We start from the raw sequence: 25,872 nt of genomic DNA on the forward strand, positions 1-25,872 counted from the left end.
GTCCTTTTCCTGAGGTACTTTATCCTCTTCCTCCTCCTCTGCCCCGTAGTGGTGACGTTCCCAGCAATCCTGGCAGCCAGATGCTGAAATCCCGCTGCCCCTCATCTGTTTTGTGTAAGTTATGGAGGCTGAGTTTGCTCGAGATGTAGAGTGGGTCGGGGTGTGCCCAGTTCCATTCAGTGTTATTACTGCGATGGGTCCTGCTTTCCACTAGCACTAGGAGTGGCACCTGAAGGTTGCTCCCAAGTACAAATCTGTCCTTTCTCCATTTCGTGTTTTGCTGTGACCCAGCCTGTGAACCTGTGAGCCCTCAATCCAATTCACTTCTTTTCTGAGCCAATAGAGTGTGTTTTCATGATCAGCGTGGAGGGACCTGGGGGGACCGTTGGGCCCATCTCTGTTGGGCAGTGACTTTCTGACAGACTACCAACCCAGACCCCCCTGTGCACTGGAATATGAAGCATTTTCTAGGATCCCTGTATCCAATGCCCCCAGGGCTTAAAAGATTTTGAGGGCCACCAGGTAAGTTACTGCCCCAATGCCCCCAAGTATGCCCTGGTGGGGAGAAAACGTCACAACAGCTTCCAGAAGCATCTAGCCAGATCCCAGAAAGTAGTTAAGTCCTAGGAGAGTCGGATTGGATAAGCTACAAGTGAAAAAAAACAGAAGTGCACTAACCAATCAATCATATTTATTGAGTGTTTACTGTGTGTAGAGCACTGTATCAAGCACTTGAGAGAAAACAATACTGTGCTCTGAGAACTGTACTCTCTACACAGTAAGCGCTCAATAAATAAGATTGAATGAATGAATACATCAGGTATAATGGCCAGTGACTTTTTTTCTAAAGGGAACACCAGTTGCTGAGCCCATTGTTTTTCTGTTTTCACTCTCGTCCGTTGAGAAGCATGAGGGTGCAACATCCTCTCCAGTTAGAATTGCTGGAGCTGAGTCAGCACTTTTTTTCTTTAAGAAAAATCACATAAGTCATCTGAGGTGGAGGCTATTAGGGTCCCCTCCTCAAAAGGGCCCCCGGCCATTATGAATGCTTATTCTAAGTGCTTAAGATTTGGTTAAGAACAGCTACATTTCCATCTAAACTTGCTTTGATTCCCTGGTTTAGACAAAGACATTCAGAACCACTTCGCCAACTGCAGCATCAAAGCAGAGTTTTGCCACATAGATGTGATGGACCCAGTTTTAAAAGGCAGCATTCATTTTCATATCCAGGGAGGCGGGTTGCAGGGGAGGAAGGTAAACAGGTTGTAGCCTGACACACATTCCCAATGGGTGGCATATTGAAAAGATGATGGACAATTTAAGGTCCCACAAATTCTGTGCAAACCTGAAGCAAATTTACAAATACTGTAAATTGTATTGTACTTGTACAATGTTCCTTGTACAATGATGAGGCTATCCTCAGCATCGAAAGTTCATTTTGAAAAGACCCATGCCTGAAAAATCCTAAAAATCTTATTTCAAAATCTTAGGATGTGAAGGGTCTAGACCAGGGTGTTTTTTTTCCAAAGTCCTGGATGGTTGATTAGGTTTGTTATGCTAAACAAAGCATTGACAGGCCTCTAAGCCAGCGCAGCCAGGTGAACCTGCAAAGTTCAATTCCCAGGGTGGGTTGTGGGTGCATTTCAACGACTGGAGCCGAGACTGGGTTCTGTTCTTGACTCTGCTTCTTCTTTCGTCCACAACATCTTGAAATCCAGTGTTTCCTCTGTACCTCAAGTTTTGTGGGAAACTAGAGTTTGGAGTTGGGGAGGGAGTGAATAAAGATTTGGAAATCCTCTAATAAACACAGTGTTTCCAGGACATAGTAATTACTGCCCATAGACCCATGAATATTACCCTAGAAATTCAGTGAAGGAAACCTCACCTGTCAAAGGATTGCTTTTATTTCTTTCTTTCATTTTGTCAACAGCATCCACAGCTGTATTATAGTCAAGATGACTCCAACAGAAAGAACTATGATGCATACAGATTGTATTTGCAGTCTCCTCATAGCTATGAAGATCCCTATTTTGACGATCGAGTTCACTTTCCAGCTTCTACAGATTACACAACCCAATACGGACTGAAATCGACCACAAACTATGTAGACTTTTATTCCACTAGACGACCTTCTTATAGAGCAGAACAGTATCCGGGGTCACCAGACTCTTGGGTGTAGCATCAAGATGCTCAGTAGAGGACCTCTTTCTTTCTAAGCTTGTTTGCCACGAGATGGAAAGGTCCACTGGATGGTTGGATGGTGCGATGTGAAAGTGAAATAGAAGGAACGAGGGGAAGAGTTTATTTTTTTCAAGGAATTATCAGGAAAGCAAAGAAACCTTTGGAAGGGTTTTTAGCTCTGTTTAGGTGTTAGATCTAATTACTTGTAGTTCCTGTAGTGTGGTGAGGGTGTGGGCGATGTGATGAAAGGATTGAGAAATGAGTAAAATGAATTTGGGGAATATATAGGTCAACTTTCAAATTTAAAATGATTTTTTATGTGAATAAAGTCATGTTCTGATAGTTTGTAAATAAAATGGATGCCCTTCTTGTTTTATTGCTATTACTAAATGTCGAGATTGTATGCTATCATGTCTTGTAAATTTCTTTTGTGCGTGTAAATATGGAAATGCCACATTGGTTAAAAGTGCCATCATTTGTAATGCAGTGTGTCACTTAAAAACAGATTTGGAAAGCTGACAACTTAAAAAAGACAGACAGGCAGAAAACTCAAGGAACTGTTACAATTTAAAAAAAAAGTCGTTCTCCCTCCCCCCCACCTTTTTTTTTGGGTTTTTAAAATGAATAGTGACATTTTGAAGCACAAAGTCCAGTCCCGCATAGCAGCACCGTAGCCATTCCCTGCCTCCTTTCCAGGACACTTCACTGCCATTTTCTATGCACATGGAAGAAAAATAAATGTGGACATTTCATCCCTGAACAGTTGTTCCCTGCTCATTTTTTTATTTTCTGTCTGTAATTCAGAGAAACGTATATAATAAATGTGAAAGCTAATTGCATGTTGTGAGCAGCTTAAATTGATCAGACTATTTTGGCCTTTTTCCTGCTTTTTATCCAGTTCATTCATCTCTGTGTTTGGTTGATAAAGCCAAAGAATGAAATCAGGAACTTTTCTTCCCCCTTTCATTATCAAGCCTAGTATCTACCTTTCTCAGTATCATGAATGTAATACACTCTGCCATTTTATCCCTTTTTTTGTCAGACTGTTAAAAGTCAAGTACGGCCCTTGCTTTAAGAGAAATTAGATCTGGGATCCTGGCTTTTATCCTCTGACAGATTGTGCTTGGCATAATTTATAAAAATCAGTCAAATAAGAACGGTGACTCAGGGTATTTTCCTTGTTGCTGTAATGTCATGAAGGATAAACACATGGCTACAGCGAAGGAGAAAGGGGCTAGGCGGGAGACAAATCCAAGTGTTGCTAAACAACCAGTGCTGACCTCTGTGTGTACAGCCTGCACTCGACCATGTATCTCATGGGTTGGCCTCCAAGCCACTGAATGAAAGGGCCAAGACTCATCTGTTGTTCATGATAAGGGACACTTCACTGAAGTAAATATGTCTCAAGGCCAACAAATCCCCAGATATAAATACTAATTCCATTAAACTCAGGAAAGAGTTTGTGGTTGTGTGTGTGTGTGTGTGTGAGAGAGAGAGAGAGTGTGTATGTGTGTGTGTGTGTGTGTGTGTGTATAAAATTCTCAGAATGAGAATATAATGATCCAAAGCTGCAGACAGAAGTAACCTATACAATTCCACAGATAAGACAGGAAATTTTTAGGATTATTTTAAACACTGAAAAATGTGGATTTGTATTAAAGTAGCAAATAGAGTAATTGCAGCTAAACTCTCAAAGCTGAAACTCTTTATTCCCCTCCCTCCTATCTTCATTGAGTCGTATTTATTGAATGCTTATTGTGTGCAAAGCACTGTACTAAGTGCCATCTCCCTGCCGATTAAAAAATAAACTACTGGGAAGAAGCCAGTATTACATTTGTGCATTGCATTTTAACCTCTCCCCTTGCCTCCTTTATCTCTTCCTCCTCCTGCTCTCTGTAAGAATTGAGTGAGGGATCTTAAAATTCAGGGTTATTTGGGGCCTGAAGAAAGATGGGAGATGTTGAGAAGTTTTTGAAAGGGAATGCGGAACTCTCTGCCTGATCCCTCCCAGAGATCTTTGCCACATCAGATGAGTCAGAGCTTTGACATCATTTGCTAGAACCAATTGGATTTTCTATAAAATCGGGTGGGTTACATCCCTGAAAAGTCCTCTAGCCTGTGGACTAAAGTTAATAAAATGAAGTAGAAAAAAAAGAGTCTGCTTTTTCAAGAAAGATTAATCAGGTCTTCCCGAACTTTCAATTGATCCATCTCCAGACCCATAAGGACAGTTACATCAGTGGCCGAGTCTGTGTGTTGCAAACTAGACAGGTTGAAGAAATGTTCCAAAGTCCGTATTTGTCTAAGTCTATATCATCTGCCCTGCTATCTACAATATAGGAAGATCTGCTGAAAGTAGTTTTGGTGATGATGCAGTACATCCAGACTGACATGCATTTTGTTGACGTTATGTGGCAGTTTAATGGGTGAAAAACTGCATGCAAATATGCCTCCTAATAGGACAGGCAGTCATGTGATTGGCAGCTCCTGCCCAGGTGTGCTGGTTCTTCTGTGCTGCTCTCCTCTGTTGGTCTGTGTAGGCACCAAGGAGGGTCAAGACTGAGAGGCTGGAAAAGCTAGAAATGATCTGTGTCTCTTGGGCAGATGCCTTGATGTCAGGGAACCCAGAGTTGGATCTAAGGCAGGAATGGTAATGAGTAGCTGCAGTAATGCTGGCCTTCTCTGCATAGGGCAATAACTGAACATTAGCTTGGTTTGCTCCAAATAGATTTGGGCCCAAATGGGAATTTTTCTACAAAAAATTTATTTTCAAAAAAAAAAACCAACTAGCCCTGTACAAACCCTGTTGCTTACCATTTTGCTGTTATTTTCTCCACAGTTCACATCAGTATTTCTGTCACTGAAAGTATCCACTTGGGCATTGAGCAGCCATTGATTTCCCTTGAGCTGAAATGCACAGGTCCCTAACTTGAAATGAGTTCCTTCAGCTCAAAAGCAGGAGACCAAAGGATTTAACCCCCTCCTGCCCAGCCTGAGTTCAGCATCCATCACCTCCTTACACTTGCTCATTCTTGCTTTTATGAACTCATGTGTCCAAATGGTCCTGTCACACAATTGGCTCCAGCAACATGAAACCTTCCCCCAGTTCAACAAGCATAGGGAACTCACCTCAATCCTCCCTGGTAACCAGACTTCCAGATAATTCAGGGCTGCCGGCAGAGGAAGTGGCCTGATCTAATGGAGAAACACTGACCCTCTCAGCCTTGAGGTGGGCAAATGCCTTTACAGAAATCCCCTTTTCCATCCATGTTGAGTGTGAAGGAATCATCTAAGTTGCTGCTATCGTATTATGAGGAAGTGTGAAGTATCCAGATTTTGTTTTAGAGTTCACAAGGTCCTAAATTTCAGAGGCATCAGATGTTTTCTCCTTGCTATAGCTCGGTACTTGCTTAATGAAGCATTAAGAAGTTCCATGAGGATTGCTGGTTGAGAAGATTTCACAGTCCACAGGCTAATAACTCCAGCCAGTTATTTATCCCCAGGATGCCCACAGCATTGCCGCTTCCTGGGCTGAGAAGCTGTATTGTACACATGCTGGGGGGCGGGACACCCTGAGGTCCAAGTGGAAATGTCCTCCAGATGGGGCCTTGAATAGTAATTTTTCCGTTACATTAATTAAAAAACATGAGACCCATTCCAGGCCTGTCACACAGGAAACTCTTGATACTATATCAGTGCTGCTGTACTGTCTAGTGTGCAGTAAGGCATGCACACCAAATACCTTCAACTCACCAAAGGGGACTGATTTCCTGACTCCACTGAGGAACCTGTTACTTGCCCATTTCAAGCAGAAAAAACACCTGAGTGGGTCAAGTCAATCGTATTTATTGAGTACTTTCAATGTGCAGGGCACTGTACTAAGCGCTTGGGAGAGTACAATATAACAGTAACCAGACACAATCCCTGGCCGATTCAAAGTCAGTAGAGAAAATTGGCAGTGACTGACACAAGGGATAAATGCCAGGACACAGAACAAAAACAAAAATATTGTATCTGCTCTTTGAAATATTCTACTCATAATTATGTGTGTGAAAGACACACACTGGTCAGGAAACTAAATAAGAGCACAACCGAGTCATGGATGGTATTTAAAAGCTGTTTTCTGTGGCCATATGTTAGTCCTGGACCGGGTTTTGATCTATTTGCCTTGAGCTCAGGTCAGGACAGGCTAAGGCCTACCACTTTCAAGCCCCAGGCCAGGGGGAACTGGCCCCCCAACAACCACACTACCTCTAGCACTGAGATGAAAGATCCCACCTTTCACTGACCCCCCAAGTCTCCACAATTCCTAGAACTGACCCCGTGTATAACACTTGCTGACCCTCTGCCCCTGCTATGCTGCTAGCATAGCTCCCTCACTCAGCCCAGACAAGAAGAGCTCCAAGTGTTTCACCCTCTTTACCTCACCTAACCAATCCCTACATAAATAAAGCTAGAGAACTCTGGGGAAGAGGCACCTAAGGCCACCCTTTTACAAAGCGCCAGAGAGGTGTTCACAGAAAAACGAACAAGGTCTGGGAAATCAGGGAGAGAGAAGTTAATGGATTTTAAAATGCTTCACAGATGGAAGAGGACTTCACATTAAAATGCGAACTTTGCCACAGGTCAAGAAAATCCCTGCTAGAGCCGGAGAGAAGCACTCCAATTTTTAATTAGTTTGCAACTATGCCACCGGGCAAGAAGCCAAAGGCCTGTTTCACACGGCCGAGTCCCACCCCCCAGCCAAGGTAGCTCCTTCTGTTGGCTTTTCCTCTCCAGGAATTGACATTCAGTCACCAGGCAAGTGTCTGGAGAAACTCGTAAATTTCCACCCCAACTTCACTGTAAGACCCTCCTTTCAATTTACCTTGGCTGTGTACTAATTGCCTTTGGTTTGTTCTGGGGTTTGATTTTATTCACTATCTTTCCTGATGTGGGTATTCACAGCACTATTAATAGGCTGTTGGCCCATTAGGCAAAATCTCCTGTGCCATCCCGCTGAGGACCTTGCCTCTTGTATGCTTGTGGATAGGCTTGTGTGGCATATGGCTTCCATGGCGGAGGTGGCCAGGGGCTTCTAATCCTGAGGATGCTTCAAAACACCCAGGACAGACAGCTATGGAACAGATGAGGAGATGGGTAATAGGAAATTGGGACCACCAGCAGCAGTACAAAAGCAGAAACAGCTCTATGCATGTGTGTAAGTGGAGGGGTTTGGGGGGAGTTGACAGATTGCCGCACATGATGGGGAGGTAGGTGACTTGGACAAAAGAGATACTGTGGGAGAAACCTTGAATCTACAGTTAGTTTCTAAGGTGACATTGGAAATTCCTTTGCGGATCCAATCCTTAATGTCCTTTTCAAGTTGGAATCATTTCTGAGGCTCCATTTTGTCTTATCATAATTGTTTCAATGCCTATCAGTCGCTTTCTCATTGTTCCGGCTCTAGAGAGCCTGGAAAGTATTGATAACAGTTAATATGCAATGGTGGATGTTGTCTTTCCCCTATAGATGATGCTCTGTGTTCTGTATGTGACTGGTGTCTCATTTCATAAAATGAAAATTAAACCCACACAGTCCCAGTTGAAAGATGCAATCATAAGGTGAACAGGAAGACGGTCAATTCTGCTTTCAGTGGAGGTTATAAAAGTTAATTTGGCTCCCTGAAAGACGATAGCTAGAGAGATTATCTTTCAGCACCCAAGCTATGCAGCAATTAGATAAATGCAGTTCCCCACCTCAGGGTCTTCCCTTGTGGTATGGCATCTCTGTCTTTTCCTCTGTTTTTCCTCTATGCACTCCATCCTGGCATTTGCGGATGCAGTCTGATTCGATGCTGTAGGTTCTTACAGCAGCGTGGCGTATGGGTTAGAGAACGGGCCTGGGCATCAGAAAGAAGGTCATGGGTTCTAATCCCAGCTCGGCCACTTGTCTTCAGTGTGACCTTGGGCAAGTCATTTCATTTCTCTGTGCCTCAGTTACCTCACCTGTAAAATGGGGAGAGAGACTGTGAGCCCTATCTAGAAGAGGGACTGTGTCCAACTAGATTTGATTGTATTCAACCCAGTGCCTGACGGATAGTAAGCACTTAACAAATGTGGGGGCGGGGGGGCAGGCGTGGGAAGGTGGCGCTCCCGAAGTCTGTGTGAAGAACCAGTGGAGGCTCTTAGTATAATGCCCTGTGCTTAATACAGCACCTGGCACATAGTAAGCGCATAACAAATACCACACTTACCAAACAGTGTGGCTTAGTGGAAAGAGCACAGGCTTGGGAGTTAGAGATCATGGGGTTTAATCCCTGCTCCTCCACTTGTCTGCTGTGTGGACCTAGGGCAAGTCACTTAACTTCTCTTTACCTCAGTTACCTCATCTACAAAATGGGGATTAAAAATGGGAGCCCCACGTGGGACAATGAGATTACCCTGTATCTACCCTGGTGTTTAGAACAGTGCTTGGCACATAGTAAGTGCTTAACAAATACCAAAATTATTATTGATATTATTTAAATTTAACACAGTCCCTGTCCCACCTGGGGCTCAAAGTACTAATCCTCATTCCAGAGATGAGGTATCTGAGACACAGAGAAGTCAAGTGATTTGCCTAAGGTCACACAGCAGGTGAGTAGCGGAGCTGGGCTTAGAACCCAGGACCTTTTGACTCCAGGTCCAACTGACAGTTGTATTTATTGAGCTTGTACTGTGTGCAGAGCACTGTACTAAGCACTTGGGAGAGTACAATACCACAATAAACAGACATATTTTCCTGCCCACAGTGGGGAAAATCAATCCATCCGTGGTATTTGTTGAACATTTCCTGGGTACAAATCCCTGTACTAAGCACTTGGAAGAATATAGTAGAGTAGGTGGGCACACCTGGTGCCCTTAAGAAATATGCTAACAGTTTCAGCCTTAAACACCTGGGTGATGCGGTAGGGAGAGGAAATGAGAGATTAGCCAAGGAAGGCTTCTGGTAATGGGGAGAGTCGAGGTCTCCTGGATGTGAAGGGAGAAGGAGGGTATGATCAAGGGGTCAAAAGTGAGAGAGACAGAGTCAGATCCAGCAAAAAGATAAACGTTAGAGGAGCATAGGGTGCAGGCTGGGTTATGGTGGAAGAGGCTACCTGATCTGCCCTTGGATCAGGAGCTCCGGCTGCTGGTTTGGCTGGAGGATGTGTGCCTTGTGTGTCACTTCCACGTTGGGCATTATCAGATGCTTTGAAGTGGTCGAGGTCCAAAAATTATGGTTGCCAAGCTGTTGCTGGCTTTTTTTTTTAGGGTATTGTTAAGTGCTTATTATGTGCCAGGAACTGTACTAAGCAGTGGAGTAATGTCCCAAGGTAACCCCGGGGTGCCCACCATCTCTTGGTCAAATGTTGTCACCCGAGCCAGCAGGTGGAACTCGGAAGTGCGGGTGGAAAACCGTCCCCACAACCAAAACTGCTAGATTGACAGCCCAAGCAGGGAATATAGAAGGTGCCTGCACCCCCTGCCAGTCAAATTAGGTACGGAGGAGTGGGGAGGGCAGAGATTGGAGAAACCAAGTTTGGAAGCTGGAATGGCCTAGGAGCACAGGTGATAAATATCTGCAGCCTCTGACCTCCACGCACCAATCAAGACTCGCAGCAGCTGGCTGTGGGTCGCCTCTGCCCAGCTTGTGAGATGCCCGCTCTGCCTGTGCCAAGTGAGGAGCCATGGGATGGGTGAGTGTCCTGTCCCTCCGAATGCTTGTGGGGCTGGAAACCAGACGTTTCGCTATGGGTGTGTAATGCATAAATGGATTCTTCCCAAATGGGAAGTTTTCATGGGTGGGAGCTAGCCGCTTCACCACTGGTGTGTAACACATAAGTGGATTCCTCCCGAGTGGTGGGAAGTGCTCGTGGGTGAGAAGAGAAGCAGCGTGGCTCAGTGGAAAGAGCATGGGCTTTGGAATCAGGGTTCATGAGTTCGAATCCCAGCTCTGCCACTTGTCGGCTGTGTGACTGTGGGCAAGTCACTTAACTTCTCTGTGCCTCAGTTCCCTCATCTGTAAAATGGGGATTAAGACTGTGAGCCCCACGTGGGACAACCTGATTCCCCTATGTCTACCCCAGCGCTTAGAACAGTGCTCGGCACATAGTAAGTGCTTAACAAAATACCAACAACTAGCCACCTCACTCCGTGTGAACAAACCATAAGTGAATTCTTCCCGGGTGGGACCTGGGTGTTTATGCCATGCGTAAGTAACACATATGTATATTCCTCCCATTAGGGAAGCTCTAACATCATTAAATAATCTATTCCTCCAAAAAGGGAGGTTCAATTCGCTGTGTTTAAAATAATTAAATAATTCAATTGGCCTCACAGAATAAATTCTGTGTAAAACTCAGGCTTCTCTCCCCGATTTCTATCTCTCTCGCCAATTCCCGAACAAACCTGTCCCGGGACGATGGGTGACAGGTAGATAGAAACTAATCAAGTGGGACACAGTCTGTTTCCCTCACAGTCTTAATCCCCATTTTACAGATGAGGGAACTGAGGCACAGAGAAGTGAAGTTCATTCAATCGTATTTATTGATTCATTCAATAGTATTTATTGAGCACTTACTGTGTGCAGAGCACTATACTAAGCACTTGGGAGATTACAATGCCACAATAGACAGATTCCCTGGTCCCACAGCATACAAACAGCAGGGGATTAGAATCTAAATCCTTCTGATCCCCAGGGCCACGGTCTATTGACTAGGCAATGCTGCTTCTCAGTATACTAGTTGATCTTTAGCCCATCACTGACCACTAAAGGAGACCAGTTCTGCCATGATAGTTCCTCACTAGCCCTGCAGAAGGTCAGTCCTGCCCTGATGTTCCTCATGGGCTGCTGCAGAAGGGCAGACCTACCTTGATCGTTCCTCCTTGGCTGCCACTGGAGACCAACCTTACCCTGATGGTTCCTCACCATGGGGCTACAGGAGGCCAGACCTATCCTGATCATTCCTCAACAGCTGCTGCAGGAGGCCTGTTCTTCCCTGAGAGTTCCTCACCAGCTGCTGCAGGAGGTCTCTTCTTCCCTGTTAGCTCCTCACTGGCTGTGGCAGGAGGCCAGGCCCGCTCTGATAGTTCTTCAAACGACTGCTGCAGGAGGCCATTCCTGCCCTCATAGTTCCTCACCAGCTGCTGCAGGAGGCCTGTTCTTCCCTGAGAGTTCCTCGCTGGCTGCTGCAGGAGGCCGGTTCTGCCCTGACAGTTCCTGCAGCAGCCAGGAGGCCAGTGGTAAACTATCACAGCAGAAGTGGTCTCTTGCTGCAGCCAGTTTTCTTACAGAGAAATCGTAGAGAGAAGAGGCAGGGGAGGGGAAGTGCATCAGAGACTTCCAGAATAGGGGGAGGTCAAGACTGCAAAGACTTTGGGCAAATACAAGTGGTTGACATCATTGCTGTCCCTCCTGCCAGCTCAGAAAAGGGAAACCAGCAACATCCTTCATCACATCTTAAGTGGCCTTGACAGTGAATGGAGTCCAGACCTTACGGGGTCCCAGGATGTTGTGAAAATAGGTGAGTCTGGGTTATAGGAGGGTTTTCCCATCCAGGGATTTCCGTCCCATGGCTGAATGCTCTCAGACAGTGTCACCCTGGGCACAGCCCTGACTTCAACCCCTCCCTTCCTAAGGTGCCTGTTCAGGCTGGAGAAGAAAGGAAGGGAGAACCTGGAAGTTCATTCCAAAGCAGATATTTAATGGGGACATTTTGAAAGGAGGAGCATGTTCCAAATCCCCATTAGTACATTAAGTTTATTCAGGGCCAAAATTCTCCATTAACATTGTCTGGCCATTTGAGCATTTGAGAGATGCTTCCCAATTTAGGGCAGACAACTTCCATTTCTGAATGTTCCAGTCTCCTTTCCTTCCCATTTACCTCTTTGAAATCTGTCATGTTCCATCTCAAACCTAGGGCTACAAATAAATGCTTACATTTCTGGGTGCCTGTAGACACCCTGGAAGCCTCAGTGAAACTGTCCCTTCCCTCCTCCCTGCATGCCCAGTTTATCACCATTGTATTTTTTCCAAGACTAGGTCTCATCCTGCCCCTGAACACTGTCACTTGGACCGCAGGGTTGACCATCAGCCTTGTCATTGCCTTCACCTTCATCTTTGCTCTCCACCTGCTCCCTTCTCCCAACCCTCCTGGCTCGATCTCCCTCTTAGAACAAGCCCACCCGTGTCCACTCAGCTGTGAGGCTCACAGAATTCACAAGTGAGCTGTGCAGTGCCCAGCAGCTGCCTTTCCTCCAACCCATCCCACCCCCTGCCAGTACCCAGTCGGCAGGATGAGAGAAAACCAAAGGAGAGGCCAAGGGTGGCAAAGGCGGCTGTGGGTTAGGCCTCGTACCCTGTAGGGTAAAGCTCGGCAAGTGGTAAAAAATGTCAAGGAACAAACAGCTTCCCTGGAAACCCACTGCCTCTTGTCCTCAGTCTGAATCACAGCCATCCTACTGTAAAGCCTGGAACTATTGATTCTGAGTCATTTCCATCCTCCATCTCCAAAGAGATGTGTTAATGGATCACTCCTGAGATGTGCATCCAAAGAGAGATTTGGGCTTTCATTTTAACTAAAGCCTGAACATAAAAGGTTTGCCCAAAACAAACCCTCTGACTTCTAGCACTGGCTCTCAGCATCCACTTCAAGAGGGAGGGTCATAGCAGAGGAGGCCAGGAGAAATGATTCTTGGATACAGCAAAGTACAGCTGCCAATGCTACAGCAGAGCAATAGACAGACAGCAATAGATTAATGGTGTTTATTGAGTACTTACTGTGTGGCTTAGCACTGCACTAGGTGCTTGGTAGAGAATTGGGAGACACCTTCCCTTTGCCCAAAAGGAGCTCACAGTCTAGAGGGGGAGATAAACATTAAAATAAATTAGTGAGTGGGGAATGGAGAGGGTAGAGATTTACACAATTCATTGCACTCAATCCATGAATTGTATTTATTGAGGGCTTACTATGTGCAGAGCACTGTACTAAGTGCTTGAGAAAGTACAATACAATAGAGTCGTTAAACATGATTCCAGCCCACAAGGAGCTTCCTTCTGAAGGGGAAAGAGATATTCAAATCAATCATGCTGTAAGGCTATGTACATGACTGCAGTGGGAGTGAGGATGGAGTGAATATCAAATGTTTAAGGGGTACAGATCAGAGTGCATAGACAAGGCAGAGAGGATGGCAGATAGGGGAAATAAGGGCTTAGTCAGGGAAGGTCTTCTGGAGATGGGATTTTAGGAGGGTTTTGAAGATGGGGAGGGTGATGATCTGTCAGATACAAAGTGGGAAGGAGTTCCAGGACAGAGGAAAGAGCCAGGATAGATGAGATTGACTCATGAAGGAACCGAACTATCAAGTCAAAAGCTGGTAGCAACAAAATTGATACAGGCCCAAGGAATCTAACCATTTAGAGTCTGTTGTACAGGCCCTATCACTCAGCACGGGAATCTTTCCCTGAATTTCGTCACAGAGCCACCCGGAGACCAGCAGACTGCACATCCTTACCAGAACCCAGGGAATGTCTAGATGAAGCACCTCTGTGTGCCCAGCTAAATGAGAGGCAGCATCCTCTAATGGAAATTGCACTGGTTTGGGGCCCAGGGGAGCTGGGTTTCAATCCCAGCCCTGCCTTCTGTTAACCTGTGGCAAGTCACTGAACATATCTGTGTGTGGTTTAAAGTGGGAATGATAATTGCCTCTCTCAACCTCACAGGGGTGGTGTGGATATAAAAATATCATCCGTGTCCAACAGCTTTGAAGAAGTAAAAAGTGCTTTACAAATTCAAGAAAAGAAGCACTTGAATGGCCCCCACTGGTTGTCTTTTAGGAACAAGCTTAACTACCTGTCTAATAAAACTGCAAACCTCCATCCTTTGCCCATCTTGTGGCATTCAACTCCGATGCAATTCAGTGCACAGAAAGGAAAGTGAAAAATTGTGGATCAATATAATTGAGCAAACTGGCCCAGAAAAAATGTCTCCCACTGAACACCAATTATTGTAGAGCAAGCAGCAGTGTGAAGAAAACATGGAGGAGAGTTGTCCCAATAATAATTTAAGAACTTACTGTGTGCCAGTCACGGTACTAAGCGCTGGAGTGGATACCAGCGAATTGAGTTGGACACAGTCCCTGTTCCACATGGGGCTCACATTTTACAAATGAGGGAACTGAGGCACAGAGAAGTGGAAGTGACTTGCCCAAGGTCACACAGCAGGCAAGGGGCGAATCAGGGATTAGAACCCACAACCTTCTGACTCCAAGACCCATGCTCTATCCACATTGCCATGCTGCTTCCCATCCTGGCACTGGGGCCGAGGAGAAGAAGAAAGGGGAACAAAAAGATAATGGCTGAAGACAGCTCCTGGCAGAAGCAAGGAGCTCATGCCCTATGTCGCTCATTGCAAGGTAGACAAGGATGAAACCCTCCAAACCATTAAATATCAGAATGTTCTCTAAGGTATAGTAAAGTAAAAATGTGCCATTGAAGGGATAAATCAAGACAGCTCCTCTCTGGTAAGGAAGATGAGACCAGATTTATCGAGGACACTCACTGTCTTGACGGCCCTGTAATTACAAATTCCATTGTCATTAATCAGCTATCTGCTGACTGCTTAGGGAGCCTATACACTCTAACCCTCTTCATTCTCAAATGGATACAAAGTTGAAAACAGAAGTAGAAACAACATATTGAAACATCTGCCTGGAAAGAAGTAAGGTCTAGAGAAGGGAACTTCCAAACTTGAAAAGATTCAAATATCAATGTTTTAAATTATTTTCAGGGCTCTAAAATGGCATTTTTCAAAAATTGGAAGAACTTTTTAGATCTTGTATTTTTAAGGGAACTTTTCCCTTCTCTCAGCAGAGAGAAGGCTGCAGACAGCAGGAAATGTAAGATGGCAGAGAAGGAGAGCAGTCAGGCCTGGAAAGATTGATTTAGAGGCTGCTAGTTAGAGCCAAGACTGTGTTTGGATTGTTAACTCCTCATGGCAGAGGTGAAACTAACGATGCTGGAGAGGTCCACTGAGACCACCCCGCCCCGCCACTCCAACACTGTGGGAGTTGCTGTTGTTTACAGCAGTCAGCTAATGCTATAACCAGTCCTTTTGGAATTGTTCTAGTAGGATGGCAGAAAACGGGAGGGGCGGGGGGGGCGCTGGGGGATCGGAAGGCAAAGGTGACTGCTGCCCAGATTTGATGCTGCCATGCAGAACTAGAAACTTGGCAATGGGGAAAGAAAGTCAAGGATGCAGGATGCGAGAAGTCCTGCAGTGGAAAAGACAGCTCTGAAGGATTTGGGAGCAGATCATCTGAAGAGATTTCTCTCTTGCCTTTCCTTCAACCCAGTCAAGAACACCTTTGCACATGTGGTCTGTATTCATTTTAAAAGCTGATGTAGATTGCACAAGTCTGGTCATTTTTGAAGTTATTTAGCTTAGGGCATTCTGTAACCTGGTTCTCAGTTTTGGACCTGTAATTTGAATCACTGTCTGCACATGCCATATGTCCAAATAATAACCTGCCTGTGATGTACGGGAAAATTAGCTGTTCAGTGAAGTCTGGGTGGTTTCTAGTTTTCCAAAGACTTCTTGTGAACCAAAGCGTTCCTGCCTCATTTCCGTCACCCACCATTCTCTTCATTTAACCTTCATAAGCAATGAAGTTAAAGAAGAGATGTTACAATTTTTCCTAGATCTTAATGGTATGATGGTAACTGGAGAGGGTGACTAGCAAGCAGATAAATTTGAAAATTAAGAGCAGAGTAAACAAGTCTTGAAGACACTTTTTGTGGAAATTTATTTTTTATGTAAAATAACTTAAATTTAGAGAGTCATTTAAAAAAATGAAGATAATTATTGAAATTCCTACTATAGGAAGAAAAGCCGTTATGATTAAGTGTGTGGAACTTTAGTTTAAATCACTTTCATGCACTCTGCAATGTTTTGATCATAACTATTTGCAAAGCCGTTGGAATAAGAAAATACATCTCTCTCAGCAGTGGGAAACCAGAGACGGAACAGAAATATTTCCAATCTATCTTCGTTATGGGGAGATGTTTTCTTAGCTTTCTGAGTTTTGTTCACATAAAAAGGAAATGCAGTGGTGAGATGCTGATTGAGGGCTTGTGTTTTGTGTTTGTTTTCAGAGCTCAGTTTGTGGGGAAGGGGCAGAGAGAGCCATTATTGCTTGAGTGATTGTAATATTCATTAAGGCCTGACTGTGTGCCTAGCATGCTGTTTTAAGCCCTGAGGTAGATTCAGATAAATAGTTCAGACTCAGTCCCCCCCATCAAGAGGCTCACAATCTAAATGAGAGTCAGTCAAGCAATTATGTTCACTGAGTATTTACTATGTTGCCCAGCACCTTACTAAGTGCTTAGAAGAGGGCCATAAAGTTGGTAAATATGATCCTTACTCTCAAGGACCTTACAATCTAGTGAGAAAAGACTCATGGCAGAACAGGAATAAATTATAATAAATGCAGAAATGAAAAATCTAACATGGAAAAACAGTCCTTGAGGAGGGAACCCTCAGGAGCTAGTGAGGGGTTGGGCTGGTGGATGAGAGGAGGATGAGACTACATCAGGCCTCTCTGGATTCTACTACTGTGGTTTTCATTCCTGTAGTCGGAAGTTCCTTGTGGGCCAAAGCTGTGTCTGCCTGCTTTATTGTATTGTACTCCCCCAAGTGCTTAGTTCAGTGCTGTGCATACAGTAAAGGCTCAATAAATACCATTGATTGAAAATGTGAATAGCAGGTCTGCCCTTGATTAGCAGGCTGGGCTTCTGATTTCTTCTATTTTTCATTAAAGCCTGATTTTTGGTGTCTGTTGTGCATCCCCTTACTCTATTGCAACACCATCTGCACTCCTTTTCCCCACACACAGTCTTAAACTCTCCATCCGACCCTGGGTTTCTCTCTTTCTAATTGCTTTCCATCCAGTTTCCTTTCCTCCTTCATGTTCTTGTTTGCTGCTTGTGACACTACCCAATCAAATTATCCTCCCTCTATCTTGCCCCTCCCCAGAAGATATGCTAATGGAAAACAGATGGAATCACAGAGTGAGAAAATGGCAGGCTGATGTTACTCTTGTCATTTGTTGAAGCGGCTCTGTCTTCCTTTGGTTGTGTTTAATGAACAAATGAATGAGTAGATGAAGCATTGGGTTGCATTAAAGCATCCAGTTCTTTCCTGATTGAATTTGAGTACCTGGGTGAGGCAGTATTTAGAAACCTCTCACACCCTACTTGCATGAGCAAAGGATGATTTGCCCCCCACCCCCCAAAAAAGCCTTTTCCTTGGTTTTGTTTTCATGGGAGAATAAATGGGATCCAAGAGTTCAAGAATAGTTAGGATTGGGTCTGATGGCCTCAGGGGCCCTGGTGAGCAAATGATGTAGGCCTGCAGCTTTCTAATCCTGGATTATCCATCAAAAGATGGACTTTTGAAGAAAGTGGTAAGGAGACAGGAGATGGGAAAGTGGGCTAGGTGATGGGAGAACCAGCTGAGAGACAGGAGAACCAGGTGGGGGATGGGTGAACCCGCTAGGAGATGGGAAGAATCATACTGGGTTTCAGCATAGGCTTGAGAGAAGGACCAGGGCCATTTCTATTTGCACTGCCCTAGCTTTATCCTGATTCCTCATGCAGACTCAACCCCTGCCATCTCCCTGCTCCCTCCATTCCCTTCCTCCTTCATCTCTTCAGTGATGTGAAATAAGCAGCTAGAGATGTGGGTGCCCTAGCTTAGATTGACCGTGGGGTTTGGGGAGGGAAGCCACTGGGCCCCATTCCAAAGTAACACATTCACCCCTTCTCTTTAAGTTACCATAAGGGAGGTCAAGAGGAGAAGTGTGAGGTTGATGTCTCCTAGCATTTGGAAGTCCCCAAATCCCAGAAGACTGTGGAAGCTAAATTGAGCATAATGAGCATGCTCCAATCCAGATGTAGCAGTCCAAGCATTTCTAGAAAACAAGGGCTACTGAACATCACTGGAGCCAGGCTGACATTTATCTAGCACCATCGTAATCCTGGACATTAATGTATTTTTGAAAAGTGCCCAAGACCTCCTACAAACATCTGGAACCATCCTACTTAACTGGAATGTATGGTCGGGTTGTCTATGGCCAAAAGAGCAGATTTGTGTAAGAAACTGTACACAAACACGTACAGAAACAACCACTGCCACATGTCCTGGTCTTCAGCTGACTCCAAATAGATCAGCCTTCCCAGCATGCTAAACCAAAGCACAGAGGGCTAACATAAGCTTGGTGATAATAACAAGAGAAGCAGCGTGGCTTAGTGGAAAGAGCACGGGCTTGGGAGTCAGAGGTTGTGGGTTCTAATCCGGGCTCCGCCATCTGTCAGGTGTGTGACTTTGGGCAAGTCACTTCACTTCTCTAGGTCTCAGTTACTTCATTTGTAAAACGGGGATTCAGACTGTGAGCCTCCCGTGGGACAACTTGATTACCTTGTAGCTACCCCAGCGCTTAAAACAGTGCTTGGCACATAGTAAGTGCTTAACAAATACCATCATCAATAACAATAATAATAATAATGATGGTATTTATTAAGTGCTTACTATGTGTCAAGCACTGTTCTAAGTGCTGGGTTAGATACAAGGTAATCAGGTTGGACACAGTTCCTGTCGCATATAGGGCTCGCAGTCTTAATCCCCATTTTACAGATGTGGTAACTGAGGCACAGAGAAGTAAAGTGACTTGCCCGAGGTCACACAGCAGACAAGTGGCAGAGCCAGGGTTAGAACCCAGGACTTTCTGACTCCCAGGCCCATGATCTACCCACTAGGCCATGCCGCTTCCACAATCCTATCCACTGGTTTGGAGCACAGGAAAGCAAGCTTAGTTGTCGACTAGGAATAGCTATGTTCTATGAGCAGCACAGTATAGTACTGGATTTCAAAGCAGTCTGCATCTTACTGAAATCAAAGGCTCCTTCTTTGGTGCCTGGTACTGATCTTATATATTCTCTCGTTTCCTTCAATCAGTAATAAACCCAAATGCCTTTCATTCCTGCTAAATTTTAAACTCCCTGTGGGCAGAAATCATGTCTACTAATCCTGTTGCACTCTCCTGTTGCAACTCCTGTTGTACCTAGTGTGATGTTCTGAACACAGCAGGTGCTCCATAAATATCAAATGAATGGGTCTCAGGGAAAAAGTCACTGAATTAAATGAAAAAGGACAGAGTTGAACTCTGAAGTGTGAGTTACCATACAGCAACTGACTTCTGAAGGATCTCGGTTCGGTGCCACACAAACTGGACCACAAACACATCCGTGGTTCCGTGGGCCTGGATGTCCTCTCTGCCGTGGAGGCAAGAAACGTGACCATGCTTGAAATCACAGTTGACCCTCAAGGCAGCTTCCCATGGCTTTTTAACACCTTGGCCACGGAATCTCACCTTGGCATATGCTCAACCTCAAGGTGACCTGAGGATTTACCACAGATTGTTTGGTTTTTAAGAGGGCTAAAAGTCAGCATCGTCATCACCCTTGGAAGCTGCAATATAATGGAAAGGAAGATGCTTAGCTCAGCCAGCTTCAAAAACTGCATGCCCTTGCCCGACCCATGTGCCAGCTTCCTGCTGAGAAGGAGGGAGAGAAGATGCCTGGGGCAAAAGCAGAATGTGTGCCCTTCTTTATAAAGCCTGCCCCCGGGTGGTTTCCCCAGCACCTCCTGCTCCAGTATTTCTGACCTCTTTTTTTTCTTCCTCTCTTTGGCAGCAGTGACTTGGCCTGTGAGAGGGAAATGTCTTTAATGAACTCAGAATATCAGTCATGCAAGAAGTCTCCCTGCTCTTTCTCGCTTTCTCTCGCTCTCTCTCTCTCGCTCTCTCTTTATCTCTCTTGCTCTCCCTGTTATTCACATGAGGAATCATCCTTCTCTATCATTGCAGAAGAGTTTTATAGAAGATTTTTTGCAATGTTATGGCACTTATTATTGAATATTTATTGAGCTCAAACTGCCTCCTCAGCACTGCGCAAAATACCAAGAGAGACAACATCAGTCCTGCTGGCTCACAATCTAAATGAGGATTAGGCTCTGAGAAGGAGAAAAAAACAAAACACCAAAATCATTTTCTTGCCTTCCTTGAAGAGAACAGGACAGCAATTTTCATAGTGATTAAACCCACTAACCACTCCCACCCATCCTCAGGAAAAGCCAGCTTCCTCTGACCATGTGTGGTTACTGATTAGAATGAACCAAGACTAATTTTCTTCTGCAAAAATATTTCTTTTTTTTTAACCACAGAAGCCTCTGTGCTATGCAACTTTTGGTGGGAGCACAAGCTATGCCTCATCTCCTTCTCCCTCTCCTTTTCCCTCATTCTCTTTCTTCTTGTGCCTGGCCTGACAATGCCCACTGTGTTCCAGAAGAGATACCTCCCGGAGGTGGGGAAAAGGAGTGAGACACAGGGTTGATGACTATGTAGCCTATTTAGCAGGACTCTCTACCAAGGGGATGTTCTGTGGCAGACCCCTTTTTTTAGGCCTCTATGTTCCCATGGCTCTGGACTGTAAACTCATTGTGGGCAGGGAATGTGCCTGTTCATTATTGTATTGTGCTCTCCCAAGTGTTTAGTACAATGCTGTGCACACAGTAAGCTCTGAATAAATATGATTGATTATCTGACTGTCTCCTGAGTCTATCTACTTTCAGTAAAGCTGCCTGATCATCCTGATTCTTAATACACTACTGAGCTACACTTCTGTGTAAATCCTGTGTTTAACTCCCCCCTTAATAGCACTGAATTTCCACTTCCAGCTTTAGCTGTTCTCTGGAAAATGAAAAACCCACATTTCAAGTAAACTTCCCCCTTAGAAAACACCATAACTCAAACATTTATCCAGATCCTTTCTGGGCTCAAGACATGCAGGGTTGGGAGCTGCCGCATAAAAGAAGAAAAGCACATTTTTATCCATTCCTGTTATACATGAAGCTTTTCTCTAAAGAACCTTAATTTTTTTACCCAGATTTATTATCAGAATTGTTCCCACAGCCTCCCTCAGAGGTAGCAAGGTGCAGAAAAATGAAAGGACAGTGCAGATCTCCGTAGGTACATGAGTAAGGTCAACCCAGGATTGCGTATAGGCAGTTCTACAGCAGGGGGTTGGACTAGGTGACATCTTGCATTCTTTCCTTCCCTATATGTCCAGTATTTGATGATTCGTGTGATGAGACTTGGCTTCTCACCCCCCCGTTATAATCAAGTAACATTTCCCAAGGCCCCAGGTGCATGCATAGTACTTTTATAGAGCTTCCTGAGCCATCCTGTCACTATCACTGCTGAGGGATGAGGATAATAATAATAATGGTATTTGTTAAGCACTTACTCTGTGCCAAGCACTGTTCCAGAGAATAGATAGAAGCTGCAGTTCAATTGCTCCTTCCTTTTTAGGGATTTGTGAGCAATCTTTGTCTCCCAGTCTTAAGCTCTATGGTTAACCTGTTACTAGAAGGCCAGGGAAATCTCCTAGGGTAAGGTTCCAGCGCACGTATCAGCAGGGTCTAGATCTTTCTTATTCCAGCATCTCCTCCTCCTAAAAAGGGGCAGTTACATTTTGGCCTAATGAAAAGGACACTGGCCTGGAAGTCAGGGAACCTGGGTTCTAATCCTGATCCCACCATTTCAGGCAATCAATCAATGATATATTTTTAATGGTATTTGTTAAGAACTTACTGTGAGTCAAACTTTGGGGTAGTACAAATTAATTAAGTTGGGCACAGTTCCTGTTTCACATGGGGTTCACAGTCTAAGTAGGAGGGAGAACCAGTATCCCTATTTTTCAGTTGAGGAAACTGAGGTACAGAGAAGTTAAGTGACTTGCCCAAGGTCACACAGCCAGCTGGGATTAGACCTCAGGTCTTTCTGACTCCCAAGCCCACACTTTCTCCACTTGGCCATGCCATTTCTCATTTAATGAGTGCTTACTGTGTGTAGTAAGCATTTGGAAGAGTACAGTGCATGAGTATTAGTAGACACGTTCTCTGCTCAGAAGGACCCTACAGTCTAGAGAAGGGACCCCAAGCACTTAGTACAGTGCCCCATGCACAGTGCTCAATAAATATGATTGAGATAGACATACAAATAAATTTCATATCAAAGTATTTACTGAGCACTTACTGCATGCAGAGCACCATACTAAGCACTTCGAAGAGAACATTACAACAGAGTTGGTAGACATATTCCCTACCTATCTGTTGCCCTACTGCCCCAGAATTCTCCTATTCTGGAATTTTTCACATATTCATTCATTCAATCATTCAATAGTCATTATTGAGTGCTTACTATGTGCAGAGCACTGTACTAAGCACTTGGAATGTCATATCAGAGTTGAGTTCTAGTGGTTCTATCTTATTTCCAGCACTGCCCCTGACACATCTAGAGGAGAGCCTTAGGAGTGCCTAGAGTTCCCTTTGCCCTTCCATCTGACAATTTCCTCCTACTTCTCCTCTTCCTCTTCCTCTTTCTCTTCTTCTCTTCCTCCAGTAGACAATTGTCTCCAGGACACCTAAGCACCGAAATGAATGGTTCATCCTTCAGACCTATTACTGATCGGATAAACCAACTAGATAGGTGCTCTTCCACTTAGCTGTGATGAATATATATTTTCCTGGGTAAATAGAGAAAGAAGGCAGCAGCAAGAGTCCCTGTCAATGCATCCATTAATGCAGTTAACAGCTATAAATGCCCTTGCTTCTGTGGAGCTTGGGAAGTATTAGGCAGGACAGGATGAAAGGGTAAGAGGAGGGGGGGATTTTTAAGGGAAGAAAGAAGAAAAATGAGGAAGAAAGAGAGAATGGGAGTGAAGGAGACTGGTGCTGTGGGGCATCACTAGGCCTGAGAATGTGGACTTGGATGTTTTGAGTGTTTATTATGTTTTATGACTCTAGCTTAAAAGTTGGATTCAGCATTTTAACTGAAAGCTATTCGGTGCCCGAATGTGAAGTTAGAATCATAAGGCTGGGAAGAACCCCAGGACACCGTTTTGTTTCCCCCGCTCCTCTCCTGTACAGGCCCACACCTCATCATTCCAAAAGTACTACCATATACCAAATAGGGTGAAAATTCCATAGTGTTCCCTATAGGGCAATATGGCATTCTAGCCATACCGTGTTTACTATAGTCAAAATTTGTGTTCATAGTGTAGCTTCTCTTCCTAAGTATTTGCATTTTTCCCTTTTAAAAATTATTTATGGAAAAACCATCTTAGGATCCTAGAACTGGATGGTACCTCTAGAGGTCATTTAGTCCATCCCTCTGCCTCCAGGCAGGCAAATGACCAAGCCCTCCCCAACAGATGGTTTTCTATTGTTTCCTTTAAAATAACCAGCGCTGGGTCCGAAGACTATGCCAGTGCTTTATCATCCCAAAAGTCTCTGACTCTATCTTTACAGCCTAGCCCCTTTCACTGAAACCTCATTATTTTCAGCCTTACAAATAGCTACTCTCCCAGATACATACACACACATAGGTGCTCTTTGGATTTGAAGTCAATAGAGCTGGCAGTGTTATTTTCTGGACTGGATTTACTACTGTGGCTGGAAACTTATATTGCACAAAAGAGAAGAATAAGGAACATTTTGCTCGAGAAATTGATACCTTGGCCATAGATGGGTGAATGACCCCTTGCAGGGCTCTGCTGGGGGAAAAGGGAGGGGGACCCAACAGTCAGGGGCCTGCCTTCTTCATATTCCCTTCCCCTCCCCAGGGGGAGGAAGCTCCAACTTCTCACATTTGGTCTGCTGAACAGAAATTGATGGTTTTGGCTAAATCCGGATCAGTCTGGAATAGTAGGGAGCCTGAAGTCAGCAGTTCCTAATAGCTCATCTGTCTTCATCCAAGCAATAGTGAATTGTCAGATTTTCTACTGCAAATGTGGAAAGTTAAAACTTTTAATGCAGGGGTGCCATAGCCCCTGTCTCCCAGAACTGAGACTGTGGGAGTGAATCTAATAGCACTGACCTCACAGTTTTTGGGGTGGGGCGGGCCAGGCCCCACCCATCACAATAACATGGGGGTGGGCTGGAAGCTGGGACAGAGTCAGGGCACTGGCATCCAACTCTCTTTCCTCCTCAACCTCAGTAGCAACTGGATGCCTTGCTAAGCCCCAGCCACTTTCCCTATGTCCCCGCCAGCCCTAGCCTGTTATGTTTGTGGGTCCATCTCCCAAGCCGTGTGTGTATGTGTGTGTGTGTGTGTGCGTCCACTTCCCCAGCCCCCTGGGTGTGGGCATTTGTGTCTTTCATTTATTTTAAACTCCACCCTCCTGAGAATCCTACCCCCAATTCACACCCCCACTCTTAAAATGACACTGCTGATTTTAACTCATTGTTACCTGAAAATTCTGAGTCATATGTTAACCTCTGTCTTGACGCCCTGCTTTAGTCTCAGAGTCCCATGTGTGCAGGGGTCATATCTTATTCACACCTTTTATCTAAAATTTGGACAAACTTATTCAGTGGGGTTAGTAGATGAGGTAAAAATCAGTAAACCTGTCGAAGACAGCAAAGAAAGGGAGGGAAAAGAAATTAAGGCTCAACACAGTTTTAAGCTGCTATTAGGGCTACCTCCATTAGGCATAATTGAAAGAGAGGCAATTTTTGCAGGTTGTTAGTTCCTTTATGTGAACCAGCACCTTCTGCTAGTTTCCAGATAAAGTCCTGCAGCAGCAAACATTGTTGAAGTTAATGCGCCTGTTAAGTGCAGTCGTGAAGCAGATGCAAAGCCCATATGTTTCATAGCTAAGTGGACACCTACTCCTCTCTGACCTTGTGGAAGCCACTCAGAAGCCCCGCCCTCTTCTGCTTCTCCTGAATAATTCATTTGCTGCCCCTTCAAGTGAAATTGATAAGAAAATTGGGAAGCATGATATCTTCCTGCGGTGATCTTTCCGCTGTGAAATCTTTCAGCTGATCTGTGGCCAATACAGTGTTTTCTAATGTGTGTTTTGGGAAGGGTGACCTTCATTTGAATGAATGGTGAAATGATACCATTGGATGAGGAGAAAGATAACAAGCACTTTGTCTGGACAGTGAGAACAACAGTGCTTGGACCCATAGTAAGAACTTAATGAATATCTTAATTAATGGTATTTGTATAGGACCTTCTGTGGTATGGCAGAATACTGGGCATTGGGAAACACTAAAAGTCACCTCCTGCCTTTGAGAAGCTTATCAGTTATGGTTGGACTCTAAACCAGGCGGGGAAGGAAGCTCCTGATCAGAATCATCATGGACTCTGTTTTGGTTTCTGTCTACATAGATGTGGTGGTGATGTTCATCCTTTTATACAACTGTGAGCCTTGACCCCAGCTCAAAAAGCATTCCTGACTTCTTGACCATCTTCTTCAACATCAAATAACAGAGCAAGACTATCCTTAATGCAACATAAAACAAGGTCAACACACCTGAATTGAGGCAGTGCTCATTGCAACGTAGACATGTGGCCAGAACCCGAGGAGAATGGATAACAGCAGAAGGCTCAACCAGTTGCTAAATGGCGAACTGGAAAGGGACACAGGCAAGCAAAGTGGGCAGAACAGACAGTTAAAACTCAGCTCAGCCAGTCCCAGACAATGCGAGGCAGCAAGCGGGTATTCAGGGTGACCTATGGAAGTGGTGTGGTATAGTGGATAGAGTATGGGCCTGGGAGTCACAAG

At 44.7% G+C, this 25,872-nt stretch overlaps 1 protein-coding gene across 9 annotated transcripts in view; it reads left to right on the forward strand.

Moving 5' to 3' along the window:
- Positions 1-3,020, forward strand: part of PKP4 (plakophilin 4) — a 209,914-nt gene extending 206,894 nt beyond the window's left edge. For 8 of the 9 annotated variants that reach the window (XM_007671144.3, XM_029072547.2, XM_039913124.1 and 5 more), the window contains one exon: positions 1,931-3,020. In XM_007671144.3, the coding sequence (XP_007669334.1) occupies positions 1,931-2,179 (249 nt within the window). In that variant the 3' untranslated portion in view covers positions 2,180-3,020. The remainder of the gene's footprint in view (positions 1-1,930) is intronic. The other variant, XM_039913125.1, reaches the window with a different exon arrangement.
- Positions 3,021-25,872: the final 22,852 nt, after the last annotated feature.

The sequence above is a fragment of the Ornithorhynchus anatinus genome, chromosome 9 (assembly GCF_004115215.2).
Source record: "Ornithorhynchus anatinus isolate Pmale09 chromosome 9, mOrnAna1.pri.v4, whole genome shotgun sequence".
Lineage (NCBI taxonomy): Eukaryota > Metazoa > Chordata > Mammalia > Monotremata > Ornithorhynchidae > Ornithorhynchus > Ornithorhynchus anatinus.